This window comes from Babylonia areolata, chromosome 32, assembly GCF_041734735.1.
Source record: "Babylonia areolata isolate BAREFJ2019XMU chromosome 32, ASM4173473v1, whole genome shotgun sequence".
Taxonomy (NCBI): Eukaryota; Metazoa; Mollusca; class Gastropoda; order Neogastropoda; family Buccinidae; genus Babylonia; species Babylonia areolata.
The window spans coordinates 20,476,436-20,502,416 of record NC_134907.1 but is presented as its reverse complement, the minus strand read 5'-3'; the positions used below and the strand labels follow the sequence as shown (position 1 = coordinate 20,502,416).

General features: G+C 47.1%; 1 protein-coding gene across 1 annotated transcript in view; it reads right to left on the bottom strand.

Moving 5' to 3' along the window:
* Positions 1-2,636: 2,636 nt before the first annotated feature.
* Positions 2,637-25,981, bottom strand: part of LOC143276686 (uncharacterized) — a 125,842-nt gene continuing 102,497 nt past the window's right edge. Inside the window, exons 7-21 of the mRNA XM_076581322.1 lie at positions 25,596-25,808; positions 24,615-24,832; positions 22,084-22,189; positions 20,964-21,109; positions 19,437-19,586; positions 18,336-18,500; positions 16,083-16,232; positions 15,244-15,345; positions 13,266-13,571; positions 12,404-12,557; positions 10,277-10,375; positions 9,090-9,256; positions 7,688-7,959; positions 6,704-7,247; positions 2,637-6,108 (exon numbers count right to left, since the gene is read on the bottom strand). Of these exons, the coding sequence (XP_076437437.1) occupies positions 4,015-6,108; positions 6,704-7,247; positions 7,688-7,959; positions 9,090-9,256; positions 10,277-10,375; positions 12,404-12,557; positions 13,266-13,571; positions 15,244-15,345; positions 16,083-16,232; positions 18,336-18,500; positions 19,437-19,586; positions 20,964-21,109; positions 22,084-22,189; positions 24,615-24,832; positions 25,596-25,808 (4,886 nt within the window). The 3' untranslated portion in view covers positions 2,637-4,014. The remainder of the gene's footprint in view (positions 6,109-6,703; positions 7,248-7,687; positions 7,960-9,089; positions 9,257-10,276; positions 10,376-12,403; positions 12,558-13,265; positions 13,572-15,243; positions 15,346-16,082; positions 16,233-18,335; positions 18,501-19,436; positions 19,587-20,963; positions 21,110-22,083; positions 22,190-24,614; positions 24,833-25,595; positions 25,809-25,981) is intronic.

Here is a 25,981-nt window from a genome sequence, read left to right as displayed (position 1 = left end):
TTCTCTGCAGATGAAACAGTGTTTGCTGCAGCAAAACAATTCACTCGCAGGACATGTGAAGGCAATAAAGATTTACATTTGTTGTTTTTTAACCTCTCTCCTAAATCACATCATTCCATTTTGTGGTCAGCTGTGGATTCATGGTTATTGAAGATTAGAAGGCACATGTGAACATTCCACCCGAACTGTGTAAATTTGACAAGACACAACCAAATGTAACACAACCAACCATACAGCACCTGACTGAACACACGTGTATAATTATAATCTTCTGACCAACAATTATGACACTTTCTCTGTTTGGTTTTATGCAAGGCAACAGTTTAAACACAGATTCGCTGTATATAGAGAGAATTCCAGCTTTGCTGTGAAAATGTTTGTTGTGTTGGGATGAAGATATTAGACAAGAGAGAAAGACAGAGGCAGAATGAGAGATGAGGGAGAAAAAAAGAGAAAGAGAGCTAGAGAGAGAGCTAGAGAGAGAGAGAGAGAGAGAGAGAGAGAGAGAGAGAGAGAAAGAGAGAGAGAGAGAGAGAGAGAGAGAGAGAGAGAGAGAGAGAACACAATGGGAGTTGTATAAACCCACACCAGCGGAACAAGTGTCCACATCAAAGGCCAAAATGAGCTAAAAGAGGACGCACACATTTCAACCGGCAGAACAACAGTTAAGGGGTGGGGGAACTCATGATAATCACTATGGAGGATGCAATTTCTTTCATTACCTGTGTGGTATCTAAGAACAGATTTGTTGACATTGATACTGGGTTACAATTCTTATTATCATGGAAAATACAATAGTGAAAGAAACAGCCAACAATAAAAAACCAAAATGCTTTGACAGTTTGGTAAAAGTTTGTCACCAACAAATGCTCTTTTACAAATGCTCTTTTATAACAAATGCTCTTTTATAAGCAGAAACAAAAGAACCCCCCAAACAATGGAAGAGATGACATACTACCCTTTGATTAAAATGTCTATCATTCTAAATGCCGTTCTTTCTTTTTTGCCTAATGAACGAGTATTTGGAAAGCTGAAAAGGACTGGACGGGGAGGTTTTATTCACCGAATTAGATCATTTTTTTCTCCCATGAATGACCAACACGAACACTCCTTCAAGTCATGATACCCAAAAATGGGTCTTTGTTTTTGTGTTCTTTTTGTTTTAACACCGTATCACTGCCATGCATACAGAATTACCAGCACACAGAAATGTTCATGAATTGAAAGACTCATGTCCTAAGGTTAAAAGAAAGGGGAGAAAAAGGCACATGAAACATCAGACTTGCTTGCAGTTATCTGTCTGAACTTCACCAAACAAATGTTTCTAACTATATTTAGCTGCCAGAAAGGTCTAGCTACTGTGATGGAACCAAATGTGTGAGTCTAATTATTCTGTAGAATTCTGATTTCTCTCAAAGGTAATTTTTGCTAAAGATACCAATCTCTCTCTCCCTCCCTCTCTCTCTCGCTATGTTTATATGTAACTCTATAAGCTCCAACGACCTTCTCTGTAAAATGAAAACCATCTTATAAGGCCACAAATGTTTCAATACAAAGATGGAAGACTCATAAAAAATATTTCGTGTGCATAGATCTTAAACAAGTCCACATCTCCAATATGTAACCAACAAGAATAAAACTGGTACGCATTAAAAAAACAAACAAAGGTGGGTGGGTTAGGGGTGAGAAGTTCTTCCACTTCTTGCTACAAAGGTGACAGTTACACATCTCAGTGTAATGTGTCTAACCCATCGAAATCCTGCTTGCTTAACACTCGCACATACCAACACTTGATCACCATGCTCATGTGCAAAAAAAAAGAAAAAAAAAAGAAAGAAAAAGTAAAATAGAAAAAGAAAAAAAAGAATGTTTCACAATGAACAAAATCAACCACAGCTGTTCATTTCAAGTGAACTAACTGGAGAAACATAAGACATAATTACAGCGATGTGCTAAAAATACCTCACACTCACTTCACACACACAAACTTTCTCCCTCCCTTCTCTGGTAAACGGAACAACTTAAAAAAAAACAAAAAAAAAAACCAACAAAAAAATCCCTCCACACTGAAAACAGACATTGACCTTGAGTAAGGGGGAATAACTGGGAAGAAGCACTTTCATTTTTTACCCTTGATAGAAAAACGCGAGAAGCTCATTCAGCAAAACACACGAGGTGAAATCATTCACAATCAGCAGCAGTGCATAATGTACATGTAACAACACATGTATAATGTACATGTAACAACACATGATGTATGTGTGTACATGTAACAACACAACATGTTCTGTGATGTACATGTAACAACATATGTTGCATAATGTACACATAACAACACAACATGTTGATTAATGTTAACACAACATGTTGCATAATGTACATGTAACAACACAACATGTTACATAATGTGCATGCAACAACATGTTGTACAATGCACACATAACAACACAACATGTTGCACAATGTACACGTAACAACACAACATGTTGCACAATGTACACGTAACAACACAACATGTTGCACAATGTACACGTAACAACACAACATGTCTAACAACACAACATGTTGCACAATGTACACTATAACAACACAACATGTTGCACAATGTACACATAACAACACAGCATGTTGCACAATGTACACATAACAACACAGCATGTTGCACAATGTACACATAACAACACAACATGTTGCACAATGTACACATAACAACAAAACATGTCCCAGCACCCCCCAATCTCACAGCACCTGAAAAAACGGCAACACTTTGAAACGGTAACAGATTTTCATGCTGAGCGTTTCTCTCACCACTGGTACCACCGCTATCAGACCTGACCCACAACAGCATGTCACTTAACAGATGTGGGTTCTTCTTTCCAACCAGCATCAGGTTCTGTTGGTATTTTTGTTTGTTTTTTTCAAATCAGTTACAAGTTCATACACTGCTGACCACAGAGTCAAAGTCGGCAGTGTGAAACTGCGTACAGAATGTAAATAATCCTCCCAAACTAAGAACAGCACACATGGAAGGCTACAACCTATTGGCTTGTGCCCCAAAAATCATGGTGTTTGATGCTGGGGTCTTGGTGTTGTGGAGGTTTCGTTGTTTGAGGGGCGTGAAGCCCTGGCACATACCAGCGTCTGTTTAGAACTGAAGCAACGCCCTCAGTGGAAGGTGAGGGTAGGGCCGGACCTTTCTATGCTGAACCCAGGACACGGTGGATACAAATTCACTGCCCCGTTTTAGCACTGCAAGGCTACAGACCTTTCCTAACAGACACCATATTTGTCCAGGATACTTTTTTCCCATGGTCCATCATCATCATTTCAACACTGCTGGGCTGGAGATTTTTTCTCTCTCTTCTTTTCCACCTGTGTCAGTAAATCAAGATCAACATTCATCATCATCAATTTCAGCACACATATTCACTTTGAGGTTAGTTGTGCAAGTGTCTTGGCTGAGATACAGGATCTGTGTCCACTCCATTGATGTTTCAAGATCGCAGACTGAGGTTCTTGTTCTGAAGACCGACATTCATCTTCATCACCTTCAGAACACATGTGTGCTTAGTGGGTAAGCCGTGTGAATGTCTTGGCTGAGATACAGGGTAGAGTCCAGGGCTGAGTCCACTCCTCTCATGATCGCAGACTGAGGTACTTGTTTTCAAATTCATCATCATCACCTTCGGCACACATGTGTACTTTGCGGTTAGCTGTGTGAGGGTCTTGCCTGAGATGCAGGGGGAGTTCACTCCTCTGAAGATCGCAGACTGAGGTACTTGTTCTCAAGACTGATATTCATCTTAATCACCTTCAGAATGCACGTGCGCTTTAGGGGTTAACCGCATGAATGTGTTGCCTGAGAAACAGGGTGCGAGTCCACTGCTCTCAAGATCGCAGACTAAGGTATGTGTTTTCAAGACTGATATTCATCTTAATCACCTTCAGAACACATGCACTTAGGGCTTAGCAACACGAATGTCTTGGCTTGAATACAGGGTCCATCCACTGCTCTCAAGATCGCAGACTGAGGTATTTGTTCTCCTCTGCCAGCTGGGTAAGGATGGAACTCATGTCGTTGACCACCATGTTGGAGGTGTTCAGCACCGGGTGGAGCCGCTGCTGGTTGTTGGAGCCGCTCCGAAGAGCCAGGGAGCTCTGGGAGCCCAGCTCGCTGTCGGAGGGAGCGTTCTCCGCCAGGTTCTCCGCGGAGAGGGCTGTGATGTTCTCCATGAAGTCCTCGATGGGCGGGGTGGTGGCCTCCTTGCGGTCTGTGGAGCTGGTCACCTGGTTACATCCCGGGGACATCTCCATGGGGTAGGGGTAGGGCTGCTGGGGGTGGGGGTGCTGGGGTGACCGCCGGGGTCGGGGGTACCCCCCGGGGTGCTGCGAGGAGGAGGAGGGCGGGTGGGGGTGTCGGAACATTCCGATAGGGGTGGACGCCCCACTCTGAGGCATCACAGCTCTCTGCTGCTGGTGCTGGTGCTGGTGCTGGGGGTGTCTGGAAAAGTCCCCAGGTGCGGAATTGATGTGGGGTCCGGCGTTACCATTCACCACCACGTTGGGAGGGCGGAAGGGTCCCCCTCGGCTCGTGCCCCCACCCCCGCCACTTCCGGAGAACATCTGAGGGTAGGCATTACCATTACCCCTGTACTGATTTCCACCGTACATGGCATTGCTGTTGTTGCTGTACATGTTCGGCTGCTGCTGGTGAGGAGGGAAGCCTATGGACTGGTGGTGGTGGTGGTGGGGGGGTGCTGGGGACATCATGGACTGCTGCTGAGGCATTCGCTGACCCATCATCGGCTGGCGGGGGGGCATGGCGTTGCTGCGGTTCACGGCCTTGGCGTTGGCGGGGATCAGCGACTGGCTGATGTGCGGCACCTGCACCTGGGGGCTCGCCCGTCGGCTCGAGTTCGGATCCCCCACAATCCCTGCCCCCATCATGGGGTTGGGGGCTGGGCCATGCCCCCCTGGCACAGCAATGTTCATAGCGCTGGCGTTCATCATGCCGCTCTGAGGGTACTGCCCCCCTCCTCCCCCCGGGCTCTGGAAGTGGGGTGTGGGGGCAGCCCCCTGACCGCCACCCCCATGCCAGCAGTTGACGGGGGGTGCTGGGACGTGCATCCCATGATTCCCTCCGCAGCCCGGCATCATGTGGCAGTTGTGGCCGTTGACCATGCACATGTTGGGGGGTGGCTGGCAGGGGTTGGGGGGCGGGGCGGTGTGTCCCGGGGAGGGCATGGCGTTGGGACAGTGTCCACCGTGGGACATGAGTTGTCCGCCCCTCATGGCGCCCGGGGCTACCGGCATCGGCTGGTTGTTGTGTGGGGGAGGAAGAGGAGGGGGAGGGGGACCTGGTCTCGTCTGGTGATGGTGGTGGTGGTGGTGTTGCTGACACGGCTGCTGGTGGGGGTGTGGGTGAGGGTGAGGGTGAGGGGCAGGAATGGGTTGTTGTTGTTGATGCTGAGGGGAGAAATACCCAGGCATCTGTCCCCCCACCATGGGACCTTGCACTGCCACCATCTGACCCTGAAGACCCGGACTCTGCATCTGGCCTTGACCCTGCATGTGACCTTGACACGACATCTGACCTTGACACTGGACGTGACCCTGGTCGTTGTTGTTGTTGTGGTGGTGGTGGTGGTGGAGCTGGGTTGGAGCAGGGGGTTGGGGTGGGCCCCAGGGGGAGGAGGAGGAGGAGGGGAGGGGGGAGGAAGTGAGGGGCTGGCCGAGGTAGGGGCTGTTGTTGTCGCACGGCATCGGGGAGCTCATGGCGCTGTCGCAACCCCCGACCCCCACCACCCCACCACCCGGTGAAAAGTGACCTTGACCTCCCCCACCGTAAGGGGTCAAGGGCTGGGACATGGAGGGCGGTGGCGGAGCTGCTGGGGGAGGGGGAGACAACTGCTGGTGCTGGTCACCGGCAAAGTTTCCTCCGGCACTGCTGGAAGCTCTGGAGATCTGACTGCCGCAGACTGACTGGCTCCCGCAGCCAGAGTCCAGTCCCCCGGATTCCCCGAAGGACATCTGTGACGGCTGCCGCTGCTGCGGGTGGGCGTCGCTGGTGCTGTTGATGCTGCTCTGGTAGCGTTCGTTGTACAGCCGCTGTGGACAGGGGGGGTAAGGTGTGAGTGTGGCTCTGTGCGTGTGTGTGTTTGTGTGTGTGTGCGTGTGTGTGTGTGCGTGTGCATGTGTGTGTGTATGAGATCAACCAGGACGGTTTCTTTATGTGAATAGTTTCAAAATACAGTGTCTGTTTTTTTTTAAAATTCTTTATTTTTATACTTGAGCATCTGTTTGGTTTGGTTTTATTCATTACTGTGGTGTCTGTAAGCCTTTACTCTTTTATGATTTTTGTGTAAAATATGACTGTTATGATTCACAGCACATGCACACACATGCTCACACTCACACATTAACACAGCACATACACACGCATAAAACCACAACCATACACACACAAACCACAACCAACAAACACCCCCGCCCCACACACACACACACACCACAATACACAAAGAACCCCCACCACACACACACACACATAAAACACAACACCATAACACACAAACAACCCACACCACAACAACCCCCCACCCTCCTCCTCCCACACAACACACACACATCACAACCTCCCCTGCTCACACACACACACACACAAACACCCCCACCCACCCTCCCACACACACACATAACACACCTGCATGTCCTCTGACGTGGGCTGGCTGGGTGTGCTGTGGTAGCGCTCGTTGAGGAACCTCTGCATGTCGTCGGGGATCAGGATGTCGTCCCCATCCTCCAGCAGCCTCTCCTCCAGGGCAGACTCCGCGTCCAGGTCCCCAGAGAAGCGGTATCCAGGCAGACCCAGGTCGTCGCCAGGCACAGACGACAGGTCCGGAGTGATGCTGCCCCGAGGGGAGTGCAGGTCAGGGGGGGTGGTGGTGGTGGAGGGGGGCTTGTTCTCGCTCTCCTCCTCCTCCGCCTGCTGCTGTGGACTGCGTGCGTCGGGAGGGCGGGGGTGGGGGCGGGGCTTGGAGGGGGCGGTGCCGTCGAAAGCTTTTTGGCGTCGGTCCTGTCCCTCCCTGTTTTCTCCGCCCTCGGTCACGTCATTCATTGGAGAGGTGCAGTTTGGTGTGGAGGTACCTGAGCTCTTTGTGTCTGGGTGGTTGTTGTTGTTGGTGGTGGTGGTGGTGTTGGCTGAGGTGGATTTGTTGGCGTCGTAGTCTTTTCTGGCAGCGAAATATCTGGACAGGGATGAGTTGGGTCAGTGATGTGCGTTAAACGTAGTTTATTAATTACAATTACTGTCGTTATTTTTTTCCACTGTAATGTGATCTCAAAGTCATGTGGTGGCAATGACAATGGTGATAATACTGACGAGGATGATAACAACATAGTGATGATGTCATGACGATAATCATGGCAACTGCGTTGATGGTGAAAATGACTGTAATGATGATGATGATGACAATGAAAATCACAATGAAGCTGATGATGACAACTACCATAAAATTTACGAGTAACGACGATCATTCCATGAATACAATAAACTGAAACAAACCACAGTTTCGTTTTCAAACACAAAAATCTATAACTGAACCACAGTTGTTGTTTTGTTGTAAACCCAAACCCTACCACCAACCATATTCCCTCCCCCCTCCCACCCACCCATCCCCAAACTAACCTGGCCAGACGCTCGCTGGAGTACTTGTTGGGCGGACTCTGCATGAGGGAGCTCTTGGGCTGGCCGGACGCAGCCCCTGGCAGGTTGGGCTGGGAGCCCAGGTTTGCCTTCTGCATCATGGCGGCCATAGCGCCCACGGCGTTGCAGCTGCTGCTTTCGCTGGAGCGTCGGGAACAGCTCACGGAGCTGGTAGCGCTCGTCTGAGGTGGCCGGTTACCCGTGATGTCATACTCGTACGGAGAGTTGTTGATGCTCAGACGATTGCTGTCCATCTGCGGGAGAGGGACGGAGGAAGGTCGGGGTGAAATAAACAACAACAAACACCAAACAAATGATGGACATGTTGAGAGTTTTCCCGTCTTGGGAATTAGTGAATTATTTGGAATTCTGTGGCTGATTTGTACGTGTGGAAAAAACACCAACACCACCACAACCAGCAAGAACACAACTATCACCCTCAAACAGCTGCAATCCCATTTTCATTTCCACACCAAATTACTCCCATGAAAAAATAAAACATAAAAAACAGTAACAAACAACAACAACAAAAAACAAAACAAAACAAACAAAAAAAGCTGTAACCCCCCCTCCCACAACAAACCCCTACAGTCAAAGAAACGAAAAACAACAGAAAAACAGCATTAAAAAAAACCTTCAGCCCCACCCCCACACATAAATAACAGTACCAAAAATACTACACCAAACCAACCTAGCTACCAAAGAAAGAAACAACCCCCCCCCCCCCAACCCCCCTCAAAAACAACAGAAAACCAGAACCAAAACAACAACAACAAACAGTACCCCCCACCCCCAAAAAAAATCCAACAGAAAAACAGTACCACAAAATACCAGTAGAACAGTACCAACCCCCCCCCCCCCCCAAGCAAACAACCCCCCCCCCCCAAAAAAAAACAACAAAACTAAACAAACCCCCCCCCAAAAAAAACAAACAAAACCAACACTATCACCATTACCATCAGCACCACCATCAGCACCACCACCACCACCACCACCACCACCACCATCAGCACCACCACCACCATCACCACCACCACCACCACCACCACCATCAGCATCATCACCACCACCACCACCACCATCACCATCATCACCACCATCACCACCACCACCATCACCACCACCACCACCATCAGCACCACCACCACCATCATCACCACCACCACCATCACCATCATCAACACCATCACTACCACCACCACCATCACCACCACCACCATCAGCACCACCACCATCACCACCACCACAAGCATCACCATCACCACCACCATCACCACCACAAGCATCACCATCAGCACCACACCACCACCACCACCACCATCACCACCACACCACCACCACCACCACCACCACCACCACCACCAGACAGTGCCGTGTCCCTGACCTGCGACGCCTCTGAAGACCTCCGTGAGGACATCTTGCTGCCCATGGGTTGGAAGGGACTGCTCTCAGACCTCAGACTGCTCATGTAGGAGCTGAGAGAGCTGCTGTTACTGTTCCGGCGGCTGCTCTCCACCACTGTGGATGTCGAGGGGTTGCTGGGGTCTCGAACTGAAAGCAAAGCCGTCATCGTTGTTGTTGAGTTGTGTAGTTTGTTGTGTGGCTTTGAATCCCACCTCTTCCCAAGATAGCCTCAACCTTCCCTGCCTCTTCCTTGTCTTCAGTTTCTCCAGTTTTAGAGTTATGCATGCGTGTGAATGACTGGTGCGAAAGCGCTTTGATTTATCTCTGCACAAGATTCAGCGCTATATAAATATCATTAATATCATTATCATTTATTATTGTGTTGAGCTGAGTTGTGTTATGCTGTATTGTATTGTGTTGTGTTGTGTAGTTTGTTGTGCTGTTGTTTTGTGTTGTGTTGAGCCGAGTTGTGTTATGCTGTATTGTATTGTGTTGTGTTGTGCAGTTTGTTGTGCTGTTGTTTTGTGTTGTGTTGAGCCGAGTTGTGTTATGCTGAATTGTATTGTGTTGAGTTGTGTAGTCTGTTGTGTTGTCGCTGTTGTATGTTGTTGTTGCATTTCAGATTCAATTTCTCAAGGAGGCGTCACTGCATTCGGACAAATCCATATGTGCTACACCACATCTGCTAGGCAGATGCCTGACCAGCAGCATAACCCGAGGCTTAGGCTTTGAGTGCATGCATTTATATTTGTGTACCTATCAGAGTGGATTTCTTCTGCAGAATTTGTCCAGGGGATAACACTATCGTTGCCATGGGTTCTTTTTCGAAGCACCAAGTTTATTGTCTCATCCAACTGACTAGACACTCTGTTTGATTTTCCGGTCAAACCTGGGAGAAAGGGGGAGAGTGGGATTCGAACCCTGACCCTCACGGACTGTCTGTACTTGCAGATAAGCATCTTAACCATTCTGCCACCTTCCTCCTTTGTGCTGTGGGATGTTGTACTGTACTGCATCGCATTATATTACTTTTCGTCGAAACAGCAACCACCAACAAAAACGACAACTCTACTAATACCACCACTACCACCATAACCAACAATAACAAATGACGATAATCATTAACATTATCACCATCAGATTCATAATAATCATCACGATAGTCACCTGACAGATCAGAAATCCGTTTCGGCATGGGGCTGTGGCCTGAGTTCTTGGGATTCTTGTTCCGGATCTCCGTGAACGCCAGCTGTCCTGATCTCACGTCTGCGACAAAACACAGCATCACTTCAAAGACACTGACACCCTGAAAAATATGGAGCACTGTTGCTGACAAAACAGAACAACAAATAGACAGACCAACAGACAGACAGCACCAACAGAGCATCAGACAGACAGACAGACACCAACAGACAAACAGACAGACAGCACCAACAGACAGACAGACACCAACAGACAAACAGACAGACAGCACCAATAGACAGACAGACAGACAGCACCAACAGACAGACAGACAGACCCAACAGACAGCACCAACAGAGCATCAGACAGACAGACAGACAGACAGCACCAACAGACAGACAGACAGACAGACAGCACCAACAGACAGACAGACAGACAGCACCAACAGAGCATCAGACAGACAGACAGACAGCAACAAACAGCACCAACAGAACATCAGACAGACACTAACAGACAGACAGACAGCACCAACAGAGCATCAGACAGACCGACCCAACAGACAGACAGACAGACCCAACAGACAGACAGACAGACAGACAGCACCAACAGAGCATCAGACAGACAGACAGCACCAACAGAGCATCAGACAGACAGACAGCACCAACAGAGCATCAGACAGACAGACAGCACCAACAGACAGACGGACAGCACCAACAGACAGACAGACAGACAGCACCAACAGACAGACAGACAGCACCAACAGACAGACAGACAGCACCAACAGACAGCACCAACAGACAGACAGACAGCACCAACAGACAGACAGACAGCACCAACAGACAGACAGACAGCACCAACAGACAGACAGCAACAGACAGACAGACAGCACCAACAGACAGACAGACAGCACCAACAGAACATCAGACGGACAGCAACAGACAGACAGACAGACAGCACCAACAGACAGACGGACAGCACCAACAGACAGACAGACAGCACCAACAGAACATCAGACGGACAGCAACAGACAGACAGACAGACCCAACAGACAGACAGACAGACACCAACAGACAGACAGACAGCACCAACAGACAGACACCAACAGACAGACAGACAGCACCAACAGACAGACAGACAGCACCAACAGACAGACAGACAGCACCAACAGACAGCACCAACAGACAGACAGACAGCACCAACAGACAGACAGACAGACACCAACAGACAGACAGACAGCACCAACAGACAGACAGACAGCACCAACAGACAGACACCAACAGACAGACAGACAGCACCAACAGACAGACAGACAGCACCAACAGACAGACAGACAGCACCAACAGACAGACACCAACAGACAGACAGACAGACACCAACAGACAGACAGACAGCACCAACAGACAGACAGACAGCACCAACAGACAGACGGACAGCACCAACAGACAGACAGACAGCACCAACAGACAGACAGACAGCACCAACAGACAGACAGACAGCACCGACAGACAGACGGACAGCACCAACAGACAGACAGACAGCACCAACAGACAGACAGACAGCACCAACAGACAGACAGACAGCACCAACAGACAGACGGACAGCACCAACAGAACATCAGACGGACAGCAACAGACAGACAGACAGCACCAACAGACAGACAGACAGCACCAACAGACAGACAGCACCAACAGACAGACGGACAGCACCAACAGAACATCAGACGGACAGCAACAGACAGACAGACAGACCCAACAGACAGACAGACAGCACCAACAGACAGACAGACAGCACCAACAGACAGACGGACAGCACCAACAGACAGACGGACAGCACCAACAGAACATCAGACGGACAGCAACAGACAGACAGACAGACCCAACAGACAGACAGACAGCACCAACAGACAGACGGACAGCACCAACAGACAGACAGACAGCCACATCCAACAGACAGACAGCACCAACAGACAGACAGACAGACAGCACCAACAGACAGACGGACAGCACCAACAGACAGACAGACAGACAGCAACAAACAGCACCAACAGACAGACAGACAGACACCAACAGACAGACAGACAGCCACATCCAACAGACAGAGTATCATCATCACCTGTGTCAGGGTGGTCTGGCAGGTGTGAGGGGGGAGGGATGGGGGGCGAGGTGACCTTGGCCTGGAGCCGACCCTTCAGCCTGTTGTGCAGCACCTGGCCGGTGCTCACCTGCTGTCGCCGGGCCACCACCACCCCGCCACTCACCCCGGGTACCTGCCACACAAAGACAGGAACAACCTGTCACCCATTCTGTCCCTGTGTCACCACTGTCCGGGGAGCGCTTTGAAGAGAGAGGACTATCTCCCCCCTTCCCCCTCTCTCATTTATACGCTTGTTTTCATGCGCTTGTGTGTGTGTGTGTGTGTGTGTGTGTGTGTGTGTGATGTGGTGTGGTGTGGTGTGGTGTGGTGTGGTGTGTGTGTGTGTGTGTGTGTGGTGTGGTGTGTGTGTGTGTGTGTGTGTGTGGTGTGTGTGTGTGTGTGTGTGTGTGTGTGTGTGTGTGTGTGTGTGTGAGGTGAGGTGTGGTGTGTTCTCGGCGATGTGGCCTGGTGAGTGTGTGGTTTGCTGAGTTATAGTCAACAAAGATAAAAACAACAGCAACGAGAATTAATTCATTCATCCATCAGTTCATTTGTTCACTCATTCATTCAGTCATATGTATGTTCACTCACTCATACGTTCACTCATTTCTTTGTTCACTCACTCATTCACTCTCTCTCCTCACCATCATTCATTCATTCACTCTCTCTCTCTCCACACCATCATTCATTCACTCTCTCTCTCTCCACACCATCATTCATTCACTCTCTCTCTCTCCACACCATCATTCATTCACTCTCTCTCTCTCCTCACCATCATTCATTCATTCACTCTCTCTCTCTCCACACCATCATTCATTCACTCTCTCTCTCTTCTCCTCACCTCCTCCTCCTCCAGCTCCTCCTCCAGCATCCCAATCCCCCCCTCCTCCTCCTCCCCTCCGCCCCCTTCACCACCAGTCTCCCCAAAGGGGGCGGGGGCGGAGGAGGGCGGAGAGGTCATGCTGTCCTCCTGCTGGAGGGTGGAGAGGGAGGAGGGCGGGGAGGGCAGGAGCCCGGGGTCACCCTGGCTGAGGGGCGAGGTCACCATGTGCTCCGGCACCCCGTCCGGCTGAAGGCCGTAGGTCACGTTGACCTCGGGGCTGCTCTGGGGCGACGGCTGCGACTGCGGGCCTGACCCCAGCGTGTCCTGTGGGGCGGTGGGGGAAGAGTTTGTGTGTTGTGTTAGGGTTTGTTTGTTGAGGTTGTTAACCGTCATCATCGTCGTTATCATCATCACTGTTAGGGTTCATCATCATCATCACTGTTAGGATTCCTCGTCATTATCATCATATGTCACTATCATCGCCATCATCACTGTTGAGGTTCGCCTGTCATGGTCATTACCGTCATCATCGTCATTATCATCATCACTGTTAGGATTCCTCGTCATTATCATCATATGTCATTATCACTGTCATCATGACTGTTGAGGTTAGCCTGTCATGGTCATTACCGTTATCATCGTCATTGTCACCATTAGGATTCATCGTCATGGTAATCCTTATCATCATCATCAAATGTAACTGTAAACTGTTTACTTCAATGTAGTTACTGCATTTGTGTGACATACACCAACTGTCAGAAGTAAACCAAGCCAAACAAAGCCCCAAATGGTTCATCATGAGCACGAGCATGATTAAAGCTTTTGGATTGTTGCTGCTCTGCTTATGTGTGCACGTTTAATTCATTAAACACGTTTAATTCATTTAATTAATTCTTAGTAAAGGTTTGTGTAAACCAACAGAACTATTTATGTGTACATGCCTGATATGTTTTCTGAGTAAAGGTTTGTTTAAACTGTTTATGTGTACATGTTTCATATGCATTCTGAGTAAACACTTGTCTATATGGTCATGTGTACATGTTAAATATGTATTCTGAGTCAAGATTTGTTGAAACCAACATAACTGTTGATGTGTACAAGTTTAATATGTTTACTGAGTAAAGGTTTGTTTAAATCACCAGAACTGTTTATGTGTACACATTTAATACATTTTCAGAATAAAAATTTGTTTGATCAACAGAACTGTTTATGTGTACACGTTTAATACGTTTTCAGAATAAAAATGTGTATAACGAACAGAACTTTCATGTGTACACGTTTAATACGTTTTCAGAATAAAGATTTGTTTACCAGCATAGCTGTTCATGTGTACATGTTTAATACGTTTTCAGAATAAAGATTTGTTTAACCAGCAGAACTGTTCATGTGTACACGTTTAATACGTTTTCAGAATAAAGATTTGTTTAACCAGCAGAACTGTTCATGTGTACACGTTTAATACGTTTTCAGAATAAAGATTTGTTTTACCAGCAGAACTGTTCATGTGTACATGTTTAATACGTTTTCAGAATAAAGATTTGTTTAATCAACAGAACTTTCATGTGTACACGTTTAATACGTTTTCAGAATAAAGATTTGTTTTACCAGCAGAACTGTTCATGTGCACACGTTTAATACGTTTTCAGAATAAAGATTTGTTTAACCAGCAGAACTTTCATGTGTACACGTTTAATACGTTTTCAGAATAAAGATTTGTTTAACCAGCAGAACTTTCATGTGTACACATTTAATACGTTTTCAGAATAAAGATTTGTTTAACCAGCAGAACTTTCATGTGTACACGTTTAATACGTTTTCAGAATAAAGATTTGTTTAACCAGCAGAACTGTTCATATGTATATGTTTAATACGTTTTCAGAATAAAGATTTGTTTAACCAGCAGAACACCCAGTGGTTCACTGCCTGAAACAGGGTCCCCCCACCCCCATCCCCCTTCATTCCATCACTCCCCCTGCCCACACCACCCAGAACTTACCTGGGACCGACGCCTCTCTCCAACACTGCCTCCATGTACAGAGGTCACCATCACCCTCTCCTCCACCCCTCGGTGGCCCCCCTCGTCTCTCTCCTCATGATCCTGGAAAGCAGTCAGTCAGTCAACAGAAGTCTTAATAAATTAATCTACTATAAAAAAAAAATAAAAAAAAGGAAGAAAAAAAAAAGAAGATAATAAATAGTAAATAAGAAAATGAATTAATAGATAAATAAATAAGGGAAATGAATAAATAAGGATATGAATGACTGAGTGAATAAATAAACAAGCAGATACTGATCAGTCAACAGAACGCCCTGATAATAAGACAGGGTCCAGCACACACCCTTGTGGGACTTTTAAAAAAATGTATGTGTTCTGTTGGCTAACATGTGCCTATGTGTTTATCAATTAATCAGTTCATTCATTCATTTAGTTATTTATATATTTACTTATTTATTCATCTATCCATTTATATCCAACAGTTACAATAAATGATTTAATGGAACTCTGTTTACAGCGTAATGCTAATAATATGTGTGCATGCATGTGTGGAGTGCAAAATTAACATAACATGAATGAATAAATAATGAATGAATGAATAAACAAACAAACAAACAAATGAACAAACAACAGTCAATAGAACGCCTGGTTAGTAAAGCGAGGGGTCCAGCACTGACCCCTGTGCTACATTTTTAAGATACGTTAGGGGACATTCTGGAGACCCCTGGGGGACGTGAGGGGGAATCCCCACATCCTAACCCCCCCCACCCCCCCAGACCCCCTCCCCATCTCCTCCCCCCACTCCCCACATACACACACACACACAGTCTCAGACTGACCTGGTCGGGCTCTTCCTGCTTGCAGCCTTCCCCCTTGTGTTTCTTGTTGGCGTAGAAGTCAGGGCCGTGCACGGTTTTCACGTGCTTGCGCAGAGAGCTGGGGTCGGTGTAGCGCTTGCTGCAGCCTGCCGCTTTGCAGGCGTAGGGTTTCTGTGCAGAAAGGACACTCGTTGACAGTTTACTCTTGGGTCTGTCTGTCTGTTGTTATGATTATTATCATTATTATCATCAGCCTGCCGCTTTGCAGGCGTGTTTCTGTGCAGACAGGGCACACGTGGACAGTTTTCAATTCAGTTTAAAATACTTTATTGTCTGCTTCCACCAAAACAGAAGATTTTCTTTTGGCTTGCTCAAAATGCCCGCCAGCAATATATCAAAGAGAAACAGGAGTAACTGACCACCTTTCCCTGATCACCACGCACACATCAGTTATCATAGAAGAAAAAAAATATTCAGGTATGATATTATTACATTTTAAGATGGAGTAAAACATCTGTGTGTGTGTGTGTGTGTGTGTGTGTGCACACGTGCGTGCATGTGTGCATGAGTGGGTCTGTTTATTGTCATTATTATCATCATCATGATTAGCATTATTATCATTATTATTATTACTATTATTATCTTTTCTTTTTTCTCAAGGCCTGACTAAGCGCGTTGGGTTACACTGCTGGTCAGGCATCTGCTTGGCAGATGTGGTGCAGCGTACATGGATTTGTCCAAACGCAGTGACGCCTCCTTGAGCTACTGATACCGATACTGATACTATTATCAGTGTTATTATCATCATCAGTGTTGTTGATATTATTATTATTATCATTATCACTATCATTTATCTGTTAAAAAAACCACATTATTTTTATCATCAAAGAACAATGAGACTAGGAGAGTGAATGCTTAACAAACAACAAAGAGTGGTAACTCTCTCCACACACAAGGTACACAACTTCAAGTCCACGCTGGTTATGCAACCGATTCAGCTGGCTGACAGGTAAAAAATAAAAAGCACATTGGAACAAACCCATCATCATCATTATCATCATCATTATTATACCTCAGGACATGGGACATGCTGTTTTCTTTTTCTTTTGATGATGAGTGGGGTGTTGAGGATACTGCTTTGGGGGAGGAGAGGGGGTGGGGGGTGTCCATTTCGGTTTGGGACTACTTGACAATGCTGTGCTCTCATAATGTACATCCCAGCGTCAACCAGGCCCAAGAGATACAGACACTTGCAGTGCTGGTCAGGACATTTGAGCTACACTCCCAAAGATGCAACCGTGAAGTGGATGACTCTCGACTGTGTGGGTCCCAGTCTTCCTGTTTGAGCCCACAGCACACTCAGCTCTGGGTAGGAGCTGGATAAGGCCGAAGTATCTCTCATCTGATGGGGATCGATCCCGCGTCCTCCCAGTCGTCAGTCTGTGGCGCTAACCGCTCTGCCACGGCGGCTGGTTCTCTTGTGTTTGTTGGTTAGTTTCAATTGTGTCCTTCATTTGTTTTAACTGTCTTTTTCTTTTGTCTCTCTTCTTTATCTTTTTCATACACACACCACACAGACTTACACACAAAGCACACACACACACACACTTGCATGCGTGCACACACAAACAGACACAAACTTGCACGTGCACACATATACACACACTCTCATGCAAAAGTAGGTAGAAGTAAAAACGGAATAAACAGAAGAACATGATGACTGTGATGATGATAGTAAAGATGATGGCGACGACAGACGGGAGGACTTGATAGAACAGATTTGCATGAAACTGAGAGGAAGCACAGATAAGTGTCGCCTCTCTTTAACTTCCACACCACACGAACACGTTTTCTTCCAGAATAATTAACATCTCCCTTAAATCTGCCATGCAGGCAACTACAAATATTCGAAGAAGCCACAAGTACCATTCAACAACAGACATTTTTAGCAACCAGTAAGGCTCCTGGTTACATAAGAAACCAGCCAATGGAAAACCAGTCTGACATCCTGTTACATAAGGGACCAGTCTTGCGATCTAATAAGGCATCCAATTACATAAGAACCCAGCCTCTAGGAAACAAATCAGACATGTAAGAAACCAGTCTTGCTATCTAATATGGCACCTGATTACATTAGAAACCAGCATCTGGGAAACTAATCAGATACATAAGAAACCAGTCTTGCCAACCGATAAGGCACCCGATTACATAAGAACCCAGCCTTGCTAACCAATCAGACACCCAGTAACAAAGGAAATCAGCCAATCAGCTCACAGCGTTGGAGTGAGTGCGGTTCTGATGCTTGGCTCTGTCGGAGGCATTGCTGAAGGCTTTGGTGCATCCTGGGAATTCACACAGGTAGGGCTTCTCTCCCGTGTGTGAGCGCAGATGGGTCTTCAGATTCTCCAGCCGAGAGTACGCCTTGTTGCAGCCTTCAAACTGAAACACACAGGGATGCCAGGACAAGGTTACTAGTATGACAGTCATTGTAAATAGTATGTAGGTGGTGGGTATAATAATAATGTGACTTGATTCAGTGTTACTCACTTGAATATCAGGTACCCTGTGAAAATTAAAAAAACCCAACTAGTCTATAACTATGGATTCATATGCACGCACACGCACACGCACACACACACAGTTGATAATTCAAATATCAGTGCTCCATGTTTATACAACAAGTCTATAACTGTGGATTCATATGCATGCACAAATGTACGCACAAATCCATTTGTGAATGTGCATGAGTACACACGTGCCAGGATTAGAGATGAAGAGCTGAAATGGAGGGTTGGTAGAAAGCAGTAGAGAAGAGAGAGGGAGGGAGAGAGGGAGAGAGAGAGGGAGAGAGAGATAGAGAGGGGGGATAGAGAGAGACAGAGAGAGAGGGGGGGAGAGGGAGAGAGAGAGAGGGAGAGGGAGAGAGAGGGGAAAGGGAGAGAGAGAGAGGGAGTGAGGGAGAGAGAGGGGGGAGAGAGAGAGGGAGAGAGAGATAGAGAGGGGGGATAGAGAGAGACAGAGAGAGAAAGGGGAAGAGAGAGAGGGAGAGAGAGAAGGGGTGGGAGAAAGAGGGAGAGAGAGAGAGGGTGGAGATGGAGAGAGGGAGGGAGGGAGAGGGAGGGACAGGGAGAGAGAGAGGGAGAGAGGGTTCAGGTGCTGTTCACATACACACAAACCAACACACACACATACATACACATACACACGCCTCTTCCACCACAAACTTACACACACACACACACACACAAATACCCCCCCCCCCCCCCACACACACACCGTTCCTCCAGCCCTCCGCCCCCACAGCCCCTCCCCCCCGCCCCCCACACACAAAGCACGTGCCAACCGTTCCAGACCCAGACCCCCACCCCGACTCACTGTACACTTGTGAGGCTTTTCCCCGGTGTGTCTCCGCATGTGGACCACCAACATGTACTGCGCCTTGAAGGGCTTCTCCTCACGGCTACACTCCCGCCACCGGCATATGAACGCCTTCTTGTTAGTCTGGATGTGGTCCTGGTTCAGGTGCTGTTCACGCGCGCACACACACACACACACGGTCACGCATCCACACGCATACACACACATGCACACGCACGCACACACCCACATGCACACACACACGCACAAACACATCATTAGCCGATGGACCTCCATGACAACAAAGAGACATATGAATGAAGAGACAAACAGGCTGACAAAAAAAACAAAACAAAACAAAACAAACCAAAAAAAATCCCCCCCCAAGAAAAAAAACAAACCCACACACACAAAACACACACACAACAAAACAGACAGACTGAGGAACAGTCGAACAGACGAGGGAACAGACAGAGGGAAGAGACAATGAACTGACAAAGACAGACAAAGGAACAGACGGACAAAGAAAGTAATGGACAAAGGAACAGACAAAGGAACCGACAGTCACAAGATCAAACAGACAGAAGAAAATACAAAAACAGACATACAAAAGAAACAGACATACAAAAGGAGCAGACAAAGGAACACGTATACAAATGGAACAAAGGAACAAACAGAACAAAGAAAAGGAACAGACAGACAAAAGAACAGACATACAGAAGAAACAAAGGATCAGACATACAAAAGGAACATGATACAAAAGAACAGACAGACAGAACAGACAGACAGAAGAACAGACATACAAAAGAACAGACATACAAGAGAACAGACAGAAGAACAGACAGAGAGAAGAACAGACAGACAGAAAAAGCAGACATACAAAAGAACAGACAGAAGAACAGGCATACAAAACAACAGACATACAAGAGAACAGACAGAAGAACAGACAGACAGAAAAAGCAGACATGCAAAAGAACAGACAGACAAAAGAAACAGAAAGACAAAAGAACACACAAAAATATCACTTACAGTGAAAAGACGTCAAACTAAAGAACGAACAACGAACGAACGAACACACAAAAGAAACAGACATACATCAACAAGAAACAGAAACAGACACACACCAAAAAGAACAGACAAAAGGAACAGACATACACCAAAAAGAACAGACAAAAGGAACAGACATACATCAACATCCCAAAATAGCCTCCCTTGCCTGCCCTTCCTTGTCTTTAGTTTCTGCAGTATTAGAGTTATGCATGCGTGTGAATGACTGGTGCGAAAGCGCTTTGATTTGTCTCTGCACAAGATCCAGCGCTATATAAATACCATTATTATTATTATTATTATTATTATTACACTCCAAGAAGAACAAACAAAAGGAACAGACACACACCAAAAAGAACAGACAAAAGGAACAGACATACATCAACAAGAAACAGACACACTCCAAGAAGAACAAACATAAGGAACAGACATACACCAAAACAGAACAGACAAAAGGAACAAGCAAGCCAGGACCAGGCGGACACAGCCCTCACCAACCTTGACCAAGTCGTCCTGGGTGTCAAACTCCCGGGCACAGCCCTCCCAGTGGCAGTGGGTCTCTATGAAGTCAGGCTCCCCCTCCTGAGGGATGTGCCCCGCCCCGTACCCCTCACACAGGTCCTCCTCCTCCTCCTGCTCCGTTTCTATAGCAACGACACGTGGGGTGAGTGGGGGTGGTGGGGGAGGGTAACAGGAAATCAACGACAAACATTGGTGGGAGGGGAGAGGGAGGGGGAGGAGGGGAGCGAGAAGGGGAAACCGAGGTTAATTGATTTGAGAGACGCAGCGACAAGATTTGCATTGAAACAACACATCGAATAACGGTTGAGGATGGTGAGAGAGAGAGAGAGAGAGAGAGAGAGAGGGAGAGAGAGGGAGGGAGAGAGAGAAGAAGAGAGAGAGAGGAGAGAGAGAGAGAGAGAGAGAGAGAGAGAGAGACAGACAGACAGACAGACAGAGAGAGAACTGACTGAAAATATGTGTGTGTGGCTTGCATACTCAAGAGAGTGTGCGCGATGAAGCGGCTTAATGTATGTGTGTGTGTGTGTGTGTGTGTGTGTGTGTGTGTGAGTGAGAGAGACAGAGAGAGAGAGAGAGGGAGAGAGAGAGAGGAAGGGAGGGAGAGGGTGAGGGAGAGAGAGAGACAGAGAGAGAGGGGGGAGGGAGGGAGGGAGAGAGAGAGAGAGAGAGAGGGAGGGAGGAGGAGAGAGGGAGAGAGATAGAGAGAGAGGGGAGAGAGAGAGAGAGAGAGAGAGACAGACAGACAGACAGAGAGAGAACTGACTGAAAATATGTGTGTGTGTGTGGCTTGCATACTCAAGAGAGTGTGCGCGATGAAGCGGCTTAATGTATGTGTGTGTGTGTGTGTGTGTGTGAGTGTGTGTGTGAGAGAGAGAGAGAGAGAGAGCCAGACAGATAGACAGACAGAGAGAGAACTGACTGAAAATGTGTGTGTGTGTGGCTTGCATACTCAAGAGAGTGTGCGCGATGAAGCGGCTTAATGTGTGTGTGTGTGTGTGTGTGTGTGTGTGTGTGTGTGAGAGAGAGAGAGAGAGAGAGAGAGAGAGGGAGAGAGAGAGAGCCCATGTGCGGTGCATGCGCGCGTTGCGTGCCGTACCCAGACTGTCTGCCTCTTTCTTCAGCTTAGTCTTCTTGGTGTCCGCAGGGTCCATGGAGCTGCTGACCACACTGCTGCCCGCCCCCTCCTTCATCGTGCTGCTGATCTGTGGGCAGTTCATGGGCCGGGGTTCGGTTCTCTTCACTTCCTACATCTCTGTCTATGTCTGTCTGTCTGTGTCTCTTTCCGTGTCTCTGTCTGGCTCTCTGTCTCCCTCTCTCTGTCTCTTTCCGTGACTCTCTGTCTCTGTCTGCCTGTCTCCCTCTCTCTGTCTGTCTCCCTCTCTCTGTCTCTTTCCGTGTATCTCTGTCTCTGTCTGTCTTCCTCTCTGTGTCTCTGTCTGCCTGTAGTTCTGTTCGTCCATCTCTCTCTTTGTCTGTCTCTATGTCTCTCTCTGTCTGTTTCTCTCCCTCTCTCTTTCCGTGTTTCTCTGTCTGTGTCTGTCTGGGTGTGGTTCTCTTTGTCCACCTCTCTCTGTCTGTCTGTCTGCGTGTGTCTCTGTCTCTGTCTGTCTGTGGTTCTGTTTGACTGTGTGTCTCTCTGTGTCAGTCTGTCTGTCTGTCTGTCTCTTTCTTTGTGTCACTCTTTCTCTTTGCGTGTCTTTCTCTATGTCTGTCCGCCTGCCTGTCTCTGTCTCTGACGTACTTAGTGATGGTAGTAGCTGCTAAATAATGATGATGACGTGGTGGTGATGATAATTATAATATTTAACATAAACATAATCATCATCATCATCATCATAACAATAATAATAAAATCAGCTAAACATTTTTTTGTAAATAGTAACAATGATGATAATATCGATAATATCGTTAATAATAATAATAATAATAAATAACAACAATTCAATGACAACAATAGCAATAGCAGCAGCTTTTATAATATTGATAATATCGTTAATAATAATAATAACATTAATAACAATAATAATAATAATAAACAATAATAATAATAAATAACAAAAATTCGGTGACAATAATAGCAACAGCAGCAGCAGCTTTGATAATATCGTTAATAATAATAATAATAACATTAATAAAAATAATAACAACATTAATAAACAACAACAAGAACAATAATAAATAACAATTCGATGAAAATAACAGCAGTAGCAGCAGCAGCATGGGAGTGACAGTAGCAGCAGTAGAACAGGATGTAACAACAGCAGCAGTAGAACAGGAAGTAACAACAGCAGCATTAGAACAGGAAGTAACAACAGCAGCAGTAGAACAGGAAGTAACAACAGCAGCAGTAGAACAGGAAGTAACAACAGCAGCAGTAGAACTAGAAGTAACAGCAGCAGCAGTAGAACAGGACGTAACAGCCAGGAGTAACAGCAGCAGCAGCAGTAGAACTGGAAGTAACAACAGCAGCAGTAGAACAGGGAGTAACAACAGCAGGACAGGAAGTAACAGCAGCAGCAGTAGAACTGGAAGTAACAACAGCAGCAGTAGAACAGGGAGTAACAACAGCAGGACAGGAAGTAACAGCAGCTGCAGTAGAACTGGAAGTAACAACAGCAGCAGTAGAACAGGGAGTAACAACAGCAGGACAGGAAGTAACAGCAGCTGCAGTAGAACTGGAAGTAACAACAGCAGCAGTAGAACAGGAAGTAACAGCAGCAGCAGTAGAACAGGACGTAACAGCAGCAGCAGCAGCAGCAGAACAGGAAGTAACAACAGCAGGACAGGAAGTAACAGCAGCTGCAGTAGAACTGGAAGTAACAACAGCAGCAGTAGAACAGGGAGTAACAACAGCAGCAGTAGAACTGAAAGTAACAACAGCAGCAGTAGAACAGGGAGTAACAACAGCAGCAGTAGAACAGGGAGTAACAACAGCAGCAGTAGAACAGGAAGTAACAACAGCAGCAGTAGAACAGGAAGTAACAACAGCAGCAGTAGAACTGGGAGTAACAGCAGCAGCAGTAGAACAGGGAGTAACAACAGCAGCAGTAGAACAGGAAGTAACAACAGCAGCAGTAGAACAGGAAGTAACAGCAGCAGCAGCAGAACAGGAAGTAACAACAGCAGCAGTAGAACAGGAAGTAACAACAGCAGCAGTAGAACAGGAAGTAACAACAGCAGCAGTAGAACAGGAAGTAACAGCAGCAGCAGTAGAACAGGAAGTAACAACAGCAGCAGTAGAACAGGGAGTAACAACAGCAGCAGTAGAACAGGAAGTAACAACAGCAGCAGTAGAACAGGGAGTAACAACAGCAGCAGTAGAACAGGAAGTAACAACAGCAGCAGTAGAACAGGGAGTAACAACAGCAGCAGTAGAACAGGAAGTAACAACAGCAGCAGTAGAACAGGAAGTAACAACAGCAGCAGTAGAACAGGAAGTAACAACAGCAGCAGCAGGACAGGAAGTAACAGCAGCAGCAGCAGAACTGGAAGTAACAGCAGCATCAGCAACAGTCGTCAATAGAACAGAAGCAACACGACCAGAGTAAGGTTTCTATATATATCCACACCTTCAACCCAGACACCACCCGAACCATTCTGCCACAACAAACAAAACAGCTCACAAACCTGAGGGTCGAACTGAGAGGCGGGTGGGTGGTGTGGGGGTGGCGGGTGCATGGCGGGGGGCCCAGGGGGCATCATCATACCCGGGTGGGTCCGTCCCAGGATACCCGGCCCCATGAGGGGTGGGTAGTAGAAGGGCGGCGCGCCGGGCATCATGGGAGCGTGACGAAAGTAAGGGTTGGGGGGGAGAGGGGGGTGCGGACTGGCGGCGCCCAGCGAAGCTGTAAATGACGACGACGATGATAATAATAATGATGATGGTGATGATGATGACGACGATGATGATAATGATGATGGTGGTGATGATGATGATAATGACGACGACAACGACGACGATGATGATAATAATAATAATGATAATAATAAGAATAACGATGAAGATGACGACGACGATGATGATATTACTACTACTACAACGATGATGACGACGACAACGATTATGATGCTGATAATAATAACAATGAAGATGACGACGACGATGATATTAGTACTACGATTAACGATTACTACCACCACCACCACTACTACCAATGATAATAGTAACAATGACAATGATGACAACGTCAACAACAACAATAATGACAATACAGACACACATAAACACACATACTTCCTCCACCACCGCTTACACACACACACACACACACACACGCATGCGCGCGCGCACACACACACACACACACCACATGCCCCACCCTCCACTCCACCACCCCGGACAAAACACACACACACACATTATAATTATATACTTTCACTCCCATAGCCACACACACACACACACACACATATCACACACATGCCCCCACCACACCCTCCCCAACCCACCACACACACACACACGCATACACACAATTACATATACATACACTCCCATAACCACACACACCCACCAAACCACACACATACCCCCACCACACCCTCCCAAATCCAACCCTCCACCGACACCACACACAACCCACCCCCAACACACACACCCACACCCACCTGCCGACAGATGCCCATAGGATCCACTGGCGGCACTGGAGCTCCTGGAGTGGTGGTGTCCCCCCAGCAGGGAGGACAGCTGCAGAGAGCCCTCGGAACTCCTCGTCAGACTCTGGATGTCCAGGTAGTCCGAGATGGGGGAGTGAGACAGCGCGCGCTTCCTCCCGCTCCTCCCGCCCAGCAGGCTGGGTCTGGGGCTGGTCAGTCTGGAGCCTGGTAGGGGAGTGGGCAGATTGTATTTGATTTATTAACATTTTTATACTGCCAGAGCCTAAAATTAAAGCTATTTAGGCAGTGAACGACCTGCATGCTATTTCAAAACGGATCGTTATGTACATGAACTAAATATAAGATTGCCTGGCAGTGAAAATAAAGAACAAGAAAAA